Here is an 11,960-nt window from a genome sequence, read left to right on the forward strand (position 1 = left end):
GCAGAGGCCACTTGTGACAGTTTGGGAACAGTGTCTCCTGTACCCATCCTGCTCCTTCTAGAGACCTGTTCTAGAATATAGCAGTGCTACAATCGTGATCCGCCCTGGGGCAACAATGCCCCACACAGGAACACAGTGTTCATTTTCATAAACATTTTTGACCTAAGCAGTATTACTCATTTGCCCTGCTCAGCTTTTGAGGAAGCAGGAGGAATGGACAGGCACAAATGAAGACAATGCAGAATTTCTCCTGCTGACTGCCTTAAACACAGAAATCCACGTATCGATGGAGTTTTTGAGAAATCAGACTGACGCACAACTCCTGAAGCATCTGCGTTTGGCAGATTTCACAGCTCACAGCCCAGGCAGCACCCAAGGGCGGCTCTGGCTCCTGCCCTGCGTGAACCCACCCATAGGTAAGCCCTGCAAACCTCTCCCTGGCAGGGAAACTCTTTAATAAGAGGAGCAAAAAATTTTCAGCTTGCTATTTTGAAAATTACAGCTCTTTATCATACAAATTAAATGTCTGCATGCATTTTAAATTGAGCTATGCGTCCAGTTGTAAAACTGCCATCAGATTTTGCTCTGCTCAGGACTGGGCAGAATAAAAGTACTTCAAATAGGTTGAAATCAATATTGCTTTTTCACTCCTCTGAGTCTGAGCACCAGAATGCTGTCTGTAACAAAAGAATGCAATAGGGCAGTTAACAAAACTAGGTTGTCCAAGATTGCAGTGTCCTTGTCTATTATTTTTAATTAAAGCCTTGGGGAAAGTGTTGGGAACTGTGTAATACCTTGAGAGCTGACTCCTTATTTCTGACGTAGAGTTAATGCTAACCAAGCTATGGAAACAGATCACCTCAGTTCTCTACCTCTTTTCTGTAAAATAGGGTTCCTTTCTCAGTTCACAGCCATATTAAGATTTAATTATTTCTCTAAACTGCTGTGTAATACTAGGTATTAACTACCTAGTATTTTTCATAATTGATTTGTCAGCATACATACTGTACATACAATTTGGTCCAAGGAAAGTGTCCAACAGTCCTACAGAGTCAGATAAACATCGTTATGTTAACAGGTATCTTACGGTGACGCCGTATGGATGCGTTTCCTTCAGGGCCAGGACTGAATCATTTGTGTTCTTTTGTTTATGAACAGGGTGAGGCACAACGGGTCTGTTAACATGCCAAAGTCCTTCCACGGCATTGTGTAGTTTTGTCTGCATCATTTGACTACTTGTATGTACTTCATGCCATATATATGAAATCACGCTTTATTTTCAGTTCTAGCTATTTATATTTGTTGGAGGAAGAGGAACATGGAAAAAGAACAGGTTCTTTCTGGGCATCTGATTCAGAGAAGCTCAAGACTTCTCTTAATGGATCATGACATTTTCCTGACCTACACAGAGCCCTGCAGGCAGCAAGCTCTACCTGTTTTATTGCACAGATTTAAGTTCTTGTGCTGTCAGCACGGCGCTCTCAGGAGACACTTGCCCTGCCTGGAGTGGTTGCTCGTTCCCACCGTGTTTCCATGTACAATAAGAAAATAGCTCTGGGTTTGATTTACTCCCTCTCTTAAAGCAGGCTCAGAACTAAGTGCAACTTGACAAAACCAGCGCGCATCTGACTCTTTAAATTACTGCACCGGCCAGCATGACACCAGTTAACGCTTCCAGAAGCGCCTGCACTAAGTCCTGCACCGAGCTCTGCAATCACCGGCTGTTGCAATGCTCAGGCAGCAGCTGGGGCTGCTGCTCTGAATGTGCTGCGTTCGCATCTCTTACCTCTGCTGCAGGCCAGCGTGGGAGAGCGGAGCTGGCTGGGGCTCCCAGGAGCTGCTGGTCTGTTGATTTGCTCTTCAAGGCACATGGTGCCTTTCGTAACAGTGTGCAGCTGAGGCTCGACAGCGCTTTTGGGAACCTCTGTGCTTCCTGGCTCATCTGCTTGCTTTTCATCCTACCATGGCTTTAAATAACTTGGGTTTCTACTTCTCTGTTCTGTGTAGCAAGGAACACACATTGCAACACAACCTTTTTCTGAAAAAAAAAAAAAAAAAAAAAAAAAAAAATCACTGAAGCATGAAAACTTGAATGAATCTGGTGGCTGTATCAGTTCTGGAAGTTTGCTGCAGGGTTTCTGCTTGGATATTTATAGTAACTCAGTGAGGAGCACCTTGCAGAGCAGATCCAAGTCTATGCTGGGGCAGGGGAGCAACAGCCTAAGCATTGTTTATCAGAGAGAAAAGTTGTAATTTTAATAGGAGAGCCCAAAGTCGTGGTAATAATGAGTCACTGCAGTTCGTTCAGCTGCTTCTGCAGCACTGCCTGGGCAGACCGGGTGCTGGGGGTCGGTGTCACCCAGTGCTGCACGGGGTGCTGCAGACGGAGTAACTGGGCTCTTCTTTACCTTCCCCCGGAGAGAGGCAGCAGAGGCAGCACCCTCGTCCTCAGAGAGGGGATGCTGCTGAAGGAAATGCCCCGGCAGCAGTTTCTGAGGTGGGGTTGGTGTGAGTGAGGAGGGCGGCTGAGGTGGAGTGCGATGGGTGTCTCGGGGGGGCTTTAGCTTTACCCAGGCTCTAGGACTTGACTTCAAGCTGCCGGGCACAAGAGTTTCCAGCGTTAGAGACAGGGAATGATCCTGCAGAGGGGCTCAATGCCTGCAGGGAACGATGCCAGGAGGGGCGAAGAGGAGCTGCAGCTGGGCAGCACGTGCAGAACAAGCCCCAGAGCTGTGCCCGACCTGGGCACCCTCTCCTCTGGCACGCAAGTAAAGCTTAGGGGTGAAGCTTCCCTTCTAAAATGGCTTTTTACCCATCTTTACAAGAATCTACTTACAGTGTACAGCAGCAGGCAGCAAACTTTTGATGTCTGGGAAGATTTGGTGATATGCAAGTATATACCTGTTCTAGCAACAATCTGTGTTTTTAGAGCCGAGAAGGAACCGGGTCCTACCCTGAGCTGAGGGACCTCATGCACAAAACCACCTAAGAGAATAAACCTGTTGTGGGGTAATGCCTTCAGCACCACACGGCGCAAACGCCCAGCAAAGGACTTAATTACCACGTACAAAGGCGCTTTGGTCAGGGCTGTGCGTTCGGCTCCTCCGAATGTCAGCGAGCAGCTATGCGGCAGAACAGGATGTCGGATTAAGGAGTCTCCAGCGAAACCCGGGCTGAGGACATCGGAGGACACCAGCCAAGCTGGGAAGTGAGTGAGCTGGGTGGTACCGAGCAGAGCTGCCCGCAGCCTCCCGGGCACCCGCGCTGCCGCCCGCCTCTGCAGCTGCGCCTCTGCCTGCGCTGCCTGCACCACGCTGGCTCGGAGCAAAGCTGCTCTGGCAGGGCTGCCAGAGAGCACGGCACGCAGGGGCCTGGACGATTTGGGTCAGAACATGAAGGTGGTTTAGGGGCTCGGTCGTGCTGTCGCCCCAGCCCGGAGCAGCGGGAGAATTGCCTTGCACGGGTGCAAGATGAATTTCTCTCGCCCCGGTGCAGCAGGCTGCAGGTGAGGGGCCGGGGGCTCACCCAACGAGCACGTAACTGCCGAGCACCCGCGCAGCCTTATCTCCGCTGGGGAGGTGAGTTAATGTGTAACCCGGCTGTTTGGTTAGCCCAGAAAAGCAAAGAAGTCCTGGGATAGGCACGTCCGGGGCAAGGATTTGCGCAGCGTGGAACGACGGACGTCCTGGTAAAAGAAGAAGAAAAATTAATTATCTATATTCCTTCTTGTCCTTTGCTTTCTGACCTTTTCCTGCTGAATGGGCTGCAGGCGAGGGGCTGAGCGGGTGGGACACGGGGCTGCGGGTACCTGCAGGGTTACGGACGTGCTTTGCTTTGGAAGGGTAAATTGTGGTGGAGCTGTCACAGGAGGTGGCACCAGTGAAGATGGACGAGGTGGTTTGAAGGTGGTGGCGGGAGGAAAGCTGGGGAGACCAGCAACTGCCGGCCGAGAGGCTGGGAGAACTTGTGCTCAGGTCAGCAAACAGCTCGGGCAACTGCTACGTGCACTTGATTTACTTGTTTAAATAGGAGGAACTATAGGTCTGCCGCCATCGTCTGCTTTCACCCTGAGGTGGGATCTGTCCCGCTGTGCCACTGCAGAGCAGGAGCAGCTGGGACAGTACCTGCGAACCGTGTTTTGCTTTGTTTTGTGTTTCGCTTTGGTTTGCGTTTTGAGCTGGCCAGGATGAAGCCCTTTGCCGGCAGCTGTAAGGCTGCTCTGCCTTAGACAGCAAAAAATACCGAGGTTCTTTGACATTGCTGGAGAGCTGTGATAGAGTGCTTGTAGTAGGACTGGGCTTAAAAGAAAGTCGCCTCTTCATATAAAGCAATTAGCGTTAATTGCTACCCAGCACCTCTTTGATGTTTGAGGGCTCAGCAAGCTTTGTGAAGGACAGTTATGGCAGCTGTCACAAAAGCTGCACGAACTGGCCTTTTATTTTAGATAAAGAATAGCTTCTTTTGAAAGCATTTTTAGTGGGGGAAGATATATAGCATTGAAAAACAGCTTTTCAAGTACCATGTCTTTTTAGTCATATTTTTAGTTTGTGGCTGAACTGCCATGTCATTCAGCAAAAGGAAGGAACTGTAAAATCCTTCTGAATCATAAAACCCGGGATTTTTCAACACCGATTTCTGCCCCTTTCCGAGTCGGATGAATGCGTTAGAGCCATAATCGCATCAGAGAACTAGTGGGCAGGAAAATGAACTTCTTGTTTCTGCGTAGATCCTCTCCAGCATCCAGCGAGCTCCGAGCTGAACTTTGCCTCCCTGCGAGCTGAGGCTCGGCGGGTGCCAAAGCCTTGGCAGCTGCTTCATGTTTCCGCAAATGCTGTTTGAATGAGAACAAATTACTTCTTCCAGTGGGCTCACGATGGTGGGCATCCTCGTGGAGAAATTATCTCTGTCGAGACCCATCATTAGAGCTGGGCTACGCTGCTGCTCCTCCGCCCAGGGAACTGCCTTGCACAGCGGACACTGGCTCTGACCAGCTGCAGGCATCAAGTTTGAGCAAGACTTTCGCTTCCCCAGAAGTGTTTTGCTCTCTCGAATTTGTGCGGCAGGGCGGGAGGCAGTGAGGAGCATTGCAGCAATCTCAATCAAGCAGGCGGTAGTCTCTTGCTGCTTGGAAGTAGATTCATATTTCACATTGCAAACATTTGGGTGCACAGTAAAACTCTGCGGCTTGCAGAAGCCTAAAAACCCCCAAAGTTAGACAGCGTCTCTGCTTCCCAACAGCTAAAAGCTCTGGCTACAAAGTTATCCAAATTCAAAGAATCAAGGGTATTGCTGTTTCAAAACTACTTCTTACTCAAATGTAATTTAAGCAGTAAATAATGCAAAGCTGAGACTGAAATATTAAACTCCTCCTGCGTGGAAGGATTGGATCTGTCAGGGTGTGGGTGTTGAAATCTGATTTTTGCGGCATATTCCAATTACAAAGGAATTCTTTCAGGGTCTAACACTCTGAACAAGCAGCCAGTTCTGCTCACTTATCGCTAGATCTAATTCCCTGATCCTGCTACAATAAAAAAAAAAAGCAGCAGCGTGTTCCTGTGTGCCATGGCCAGGTTACAGCACAAAGAGCTCCTCTGTCTTCTGACGAGCCAATCCTCTTGCGTGGGTCCGTGTGTGTTGGAGGGGGTGTTTGTTTTGCTGCTCTCATTCGTCTCTGCAGCCCAGTTCTCTCCGGAAGAAGGGGCGGTATGTGCAAAGAAAATACATAATTGCTGGTGTCGGTAAATTTTGGAAGGCTAATGCTTTACATCCATAAGTAATTATGCCTTTTGTCGGCTGCTCAGCCTCTCCCCGCGGGCAGCAGAGCTCTCCTGGCCACGCACCCTGCGAGCATAACTGGCCCCTCCACCGCCCGGGACCCTGCCCCGGGAAGGTCTCGCTGTCGGGAGCCCCGACGGCAGGTCGTTTGCCAGCCAGCCGCTACCACGTTCCTGTCCCGACGGCGTTGGGGGTACGGGCTGCACCCAGAAGAGCAGCGGGGCTGCATTGCCACAAGCAGAGGGGGACATCGGGGTGCCGCTTGCAACCCCCCCGGGGTGGCTGGAGACACGGCACATCGCCGCAGCCCGGGCGCTGCCCTGGGCAAGCTGTGCCAGGCGTGTGCCCAAACACACCCAGGCGTGCCCCAGAGGTACAGGGACACCTCCCCACGGCCACGACACCTCCGTGGCCCCCGAAAAAGCTCTTTGCCAAGGGGAAGCTCCCAGCAGAGCAAGGCTGTGACTAAACAGCAGCATTTCGGGTCAGCGTGTTCAGAAGTTTTGGGAGCACTTCGGCTGTGCAGCTGGCAGCGGCGGGGGGAAGAGGTCCCACGAGGCAGAGCTGGGCTGGGGCTCGCGTTGGGACGGGATCGCTGCTGCCACGCTCTGAGGCTGAGCTGGGCTTACAGCCTCTTCCTTCACTCAGGAACCACCTTATCCACACCTCCGAGATGATTAGCTAACCACCAACACGAGATGGCCAGGGGTGGGCGGTCCAGAGCTTACCATATTTCCAATTCTTGTGGGGAAAACCTCAGTTCCAAGGATGCTTTAAAAAAAGCCCAGCTGCCCCTTCTCCTGGAGAGAGCAGCCTAAGATGGAGCACGTTTGCATCCATCCAGCAGCTTTCACAGTCCGCCCGTCCTCCCTCCGGCTGAGCCAGCGTGTCTTCGTCACCCCGCGGGGGGGTCTCGCAGCTTAATGCCTCCTCTTTCTTCCACTTCAGCCGGGATATTGCCCCCCGCACCGGACGCCGTGGCAGCCTGTGATATGCCTAAGAAGGAGCTGGGGATGGCTGGCTGCAACTCTGGCAGCTGCGACAGCATGGTCAGCACAGCCTCCAACCACTCGCAGTGTGTAAGTAACCCCATTGTGCCCAGCCTGGGCTCAACTCACCCCTCTCGATAGCTGAGGAAGGATTTCGGTCAGATCTCTGCTCGAAACCACTCTCCATTGGTGCTTTGGAAGCACCTGGGGGCCCTTAAACAGCACCACGCACCAAATTAATTCCTGCCCCAAAGCGCTGCCAGACTTTCCATCCTGCCACATGTGTGTCAGCGATCAGGAGCCTTCGCTCCTGCAAGGTTTCCTCCGGGAAATGATACTGAGAGCCCAGTGGCTCCTGCGTTGCCCGAAGATGCGGAGGCAGGTAGTGCAGGCACTGGGCAGGAGGAACCTGGTGAGTTCCCCAGTGAGGGATAAGACCAGTTGGATAACTGGGTCAGACTGGCTCCAACAAGGATGACTTCATCTGGAAGAGACAGCGAGCCGTACTCCTCCCGGCCGACAAGAGATTAATTTCCTAGTTAAGGCAGAGATGAGTTTGGACCATGGGTGTAGATGTGTAATTTTTCACTATCTATCCATTAAAGCTTGTTTGTCTCCAAACACTGATTCCAAGATTGATGGACTAATTACATCCTGTCTGACTTGGAGCATAATTGATATGTACAAGTGCAACGCTCAATCCTGAACAGGTTTTCCATTTGATGTACTGCAAACCAGAACCAAACCCTCTGAAATTTATTAGGGATGGAAAAACTGGTTGCAATATTGCATGGTAAAAGATTTGGATAGGTGTCTTCCTGCAAAACAACTCCTCCTGGGACAATATCTCCTCCATGCTTGTTGATCTGATACACGCTCCATCCTTTCCTGCACTTCATTTTTTTTCATGATATATTGCTTGTATCGCCTTGTAACTTGCCAATTCCAAAGCAATCATATCTCATGATACTTGAAATACAAACAGAAGTTAAACAGCATCTTGCCATATGCCTTTCAAAGCTGGGATATGAGTAAGAGAACAAGGAGAGGGGCCACCACCCGCCGATAAGCCTTCAGTATTTACAATGTTTAGGCAAGCTTCTAAGATTCAGCATTGCTGACCACCCATGTTATCCATCTGCTCATGTTTCAAAGTAAACTAAAGAACTAAAGGTAGAGGCCAAGTTTCCAAGTTAAGAATAACCCATCTTCTGATGCTCATAGTAGGGTAATACAAAAACGGCCTTAAGTATATATGGGGTTTTTTTAGAGGAAGTTGTCTAGTTTTCTGTAGCTGTAAGTACCAATTTTTGAATAGCCACTGGCCAAGTCTCCTGGCCAGGAGCTGTCACAGGTCTCCTCTTAACTGCCAGGGCTGCGAGTAATAATATACCTCCTACCTGTATTGGTTTTTTTCTTTTTTCAGAGTGATAACAGTTACGACTACTTATCTGTGGAAGAGAAAGAGTGTTTGATGTTCTTAGAAGAAACTATTGGCTCACTGGATGCAGAAGCAGACAGTGGGGTCTCTACCGATGAGACTGACTACATGGAGCCCTCCAAGTTGCCCAGGACATGGTCTAAGAGAGACTCCGTTCCCCGAGGTAAGCTGGAAACCTGTGCTCCAGCCCTTGTTTGCAAAGGGACTTTCTGGCTGGGGTGCGTTCCCTTGCCAGGCAGGGAAGGAGCATTGCCCCAGTTTCATGCACGTGGTAAGCTAAAGCCAGCTTGTTTTCATCACTCCGCGGTGAGTGGTGGCTGTAGGCAGCGAGATAGGTAGGGCACCAGCTGCATTTTCCCAGTTCTCACATGCAGGAGCTGCTAGCAGCTATTGAGCAAGGTCAGCAGAACCGCAGGGCAGAGCATCTTTGCTCATGCTCCGACCAGGCTTACACAGATTAAAAAGGCTCCTCATTCACCATGTGCTTTGTCAAATCCAAAGTATCTGACTTTCTTAGCAGTGACAGCATATTAGCTGGAGTCAGGGTAAACTCTCTGGGTGCAGTACTCTGCCATGGCTGCACTGGCTTAGCGGACGTGAAGAAGTGTGGTTTGCAAATGGGAAGGTATCCTGTGTCTGTGTGCAGAATGGTGCATGACTTCATCTCTCTCTCTACCTAGATTTGGAGAACGGGGCTCCCCCTCCGAGCGCAGGTCAGCAGCGTGCAGCTGAACAGAAGAGCGCTAAGAGCATCTCTGCCTTCTCAAGCTCGGCTCCAGCAGCAGTTCCAAGCTCAGGCTATTACAGTCTTCCAAGGAGCATCACGGTAGCAAATGGAGCTTCTGACAGCAAAGTGACTGTCGGCAGAGTGGAGGACCCAGTGCCAGTAGATAAATCTTCACAGGACATGGCCAAGGAGGACAGGCTTGACCAAGCCAACACAAGAAGCCACATGAAGTCCCTGGGATCTTTGATTATCCAACCTTCAGATCCCTTCCAGGATAACCTGGTGAGCCACGAGTGGTCACGTAACAATCACTCAGATGCCAAGAGGGAAACAGCCAAGGAGACCAAGACTTGGACTCCATGGGGCCAGCCAGAGAAATCCACATTAGAAGAGGCCCCTCAGGACCCCGATGCCAAGCGTGGGCCTCCAACTGCCCCCAAACCGCGAAAACTGCCACCAAATATTATCCTGAAAACCAGCAAAAACAGCCCAGTGCCACTCACCACGGAGCCGAGCCAGAAGGTAAAAGCACTGCCTCTGTCCTCAGCTGGCTCTCAGCCCGGCTCTGCCAACGACGCTGCTGCCGAAAAGGTGAATTCAGGGCACCTCGACCCCAAGGAGAGGGAGAAAGCCCGGCGGGAGGCATTGGAGAAGCTCGGACTGTCACAGGACAGGAGGGACCCCAGCGCTCATCTTCAACCTACCATGCATTCCCAACCAAGGGAGATGCCATTCCCCGTCCCTGGAGAGTCCCAGGCACAATGTGAGGCAGTGGAGAGGTCGGTGCCGGGTATCCGGCAGATGACCTTCAAATCCAACACCCTGGAGCGCTCCGGCGTGGGGCTGAGCAGCTACATGGCCAGCACCAAGGAGCAGAGCGTCAAGACCAGCAGCTCCTTGGGCAAGATGTCCTTCATCGAGCGTCTCGCCCCGAGCTTCCTCCGGAGCAGCCGCCCCCGGCCGGTGTCCCTCGGGGCAGGGAAGGACTTTGCTGGTCTGAAGGAGCCCGGGCAGGCGGAGCAGGAGAAGAGCAGCAAGCGGCGATCCCACCCGCTGCAGAGCTTCCCCAGGCCATCCCGCTCCTGCATCAGCGTGAAGATTTCCCCCAAGGGTGCGACGGATGAGAACCGGCGAGAGGCACTGAAGAAGCTCGGTCTGCTGAAGGAATAGCTCCGCGGGCAGTGGGGCTGCTGGAAAAGGGGCTTTTCACCCCAGATCTAGGCCTTCACTGCCTGTCCTTGGGCACCACAACCATAAGCATATTCTGTGATCTCCTGCCCCAGCATCTTGGGAGGGGTATCACGAGAGATATTTGGAGCTTTACACCAAATAAAGTAACACCACGTGTACATAATATTTTGTACATAGCAAGTGTATATGAGCTATTTATATAAAGCATCACTGAGCATGTGGATGGGGCATATTCTCCTACAAGGTCTTTAATGCATTTGGGGATTCATCGAAACAGGGAAGCCATGGAATTGGGGGTTTGGCTTATTTTAAAAGGGGTTGCCCGTGGATAAAGCCTCTCTGGGAAGAACTGCAGGACTCTACTGCTCCTTTGGGATTTTATGGATTTTTGTTAACTTTATCAAAGCCTCTGAGGGCTGAGCACTCACCTGCTCCATACAAGTGCCTCCCAAAAGCCACCACTGCCACATACAAAACTGTCAGACCGTGCACGAGTGCTCCTCGTACAGCGCCTGCAGGCGAGAGGCTGGATGGCTGCACAGCCGTCCCACTGCCTCCTCTCACACCCAGCCCTGACAACCTCGACGTAGCACTTAGAAGACGCACGAACATCCGTGTTCATCGTGAAGTGACAGTTAAGACGCAACAGACTGCGTGCTGGTGGCATAACCAGAAGTGCTGCCCAAAATGAGATGCAAGTCTGAGACAACGCCATTTCATTCCCTTGCAAACTCTCCTCGCATCTTTCAGACCCAGCTGATGCTGCCGATGTTTATGCTGCGCACCTTTTATAACAAAGGTGGTTTATTTCTGTAATAAACTTGTATATGATCAGAAAATGACTGTGTAATACAGATTTATGTTGCAAAGTTCTGGTAAAGCTAAATAATGCATTTTAACCTTCAGTATGTCTTGACTTGAGCAGCATGGGTGACCCAGACAGCAGCCGGGCATTGCAAATGATGAGGTCTGAACCAAAGACTCGGTTGGGCCTCCTGCAACCCACGACCCACGCGAGATGGGATTTTGTGTAAGTGCTTCCAGTACAATAAGCAGATGTAAAGTCTGCCATGGCACTGCCAGACTGGGACAGGTGACATGGGACCTGCTGCTGCTCCAGCTGATCCCTTCCAACATGCATCATCTCCTGGGGTTGTGGGGACATCTCCCACAGCAGCTGTGTTAGTTGAAAAGATGGACTAACAGCTCAGCTTGAAAGCATCATTTTATTTCCTTCACCAAAAAAAAAATCTTTCATGCAATCCTGGCTTTCAGTGTTGAACATCTAGAGAGAGTCTCTGCTAATAAAGCAAGCACCTTTGTTCCTAACAGGCAATTTAATTTCAAAACTAATGTAGGCTTTCTTTAGAGAGCGGGGCTGACCCTTGGAGACAATTGCACTAAACAATTTACTGATGTTAATTAACTGCTTGCTGCATTAATATAAGTTGCGCTCAATCGTTTTCATCACTGACCTTGCAATACAATTAGCTTTTTCAGTGTTGTGAATACTAAACAGGCTCATACTGACAAAACCCAGAGCCAGGCTTCTAATTCTTCTCCAAACAGGCATCAGCACGGAAAGGAGAGGGCACCCTTCTGCAAAAGCTGCATCATTTCACAAACCCCCACATAATAAAGTGGAGGGAATAGTACTGACCCACATAAAGAATCCAAGGAATGCAAGAAAATGATGTCTGATTAGCTACACTTCATGAAAACAGGGAAATGCTTGTTTGTAGTTAAGCAATTAACTAAATTAGTTTTGGGCTGGCCAGCAGTAATGCAAACCTGTATATCAGGGAGGAAACTAGGAGAAGCTGCATGGGCTGAAGTC

At 50.5% G+C, this 11,960-nt stretch overlaps 1 protein-coding gene across 7 annotated transcripts; it reads left to right on the forward strand.

Annotated features, from left to right (window-relative positions):
• Positions 1-148: 148 nt before the first annotated feature.
• C24H1orf116 (chromosome 24 C1orf116 homolog) lies at positions 149-11,452 on the forward strand. Of its 7 annotated transcripts, none has more exons than XM_030000794.2 (4): positions 149-416; positions 6,724-6,854; positions 8,191-8,368; positions 8,886-11,452. In XM_030000794.2, exons 1-4 carry the CDS (start codon positions 287-289, stop codon positions 10,100-10,102), a joined length of 1,656 nt encoding a protein of 551 aa, XP_029856654.1. In that variant the 5' UTR covers positions 149-286; the 3' UTR covers positions 10,103-11,452. The 7 variants fall into 7 exon arrangements, with proteins under 7 accessions (XP_029856654.1, XP_029856660.1, XP_029856657.1 ...); XM_030000800.2 differs by lacking the exon at positions 149-416 and adding an exon at positions 2,314-2,497; XM_030000797.2 differs by lacking the exon at positions 149-416 and adding an exon at positions 2,577-3,208.
• Positions 11,453-11,960: the final 508 nt, after the last annotated feature.

This window comes from Aquila chrysaetos, chromosome 24, assembly GCF_900496995.4.
Source record: "Aquila chrysaetos chrysaetos chromosome 24, bAquChr1.4, whole genome shotgun sequence".
Lineage (NCBI taxonomy): Eukaryota > Metazoa > Chordata > Aves > Accipitriformes > Accipitridae > Aquila > Aquila chrysaetos.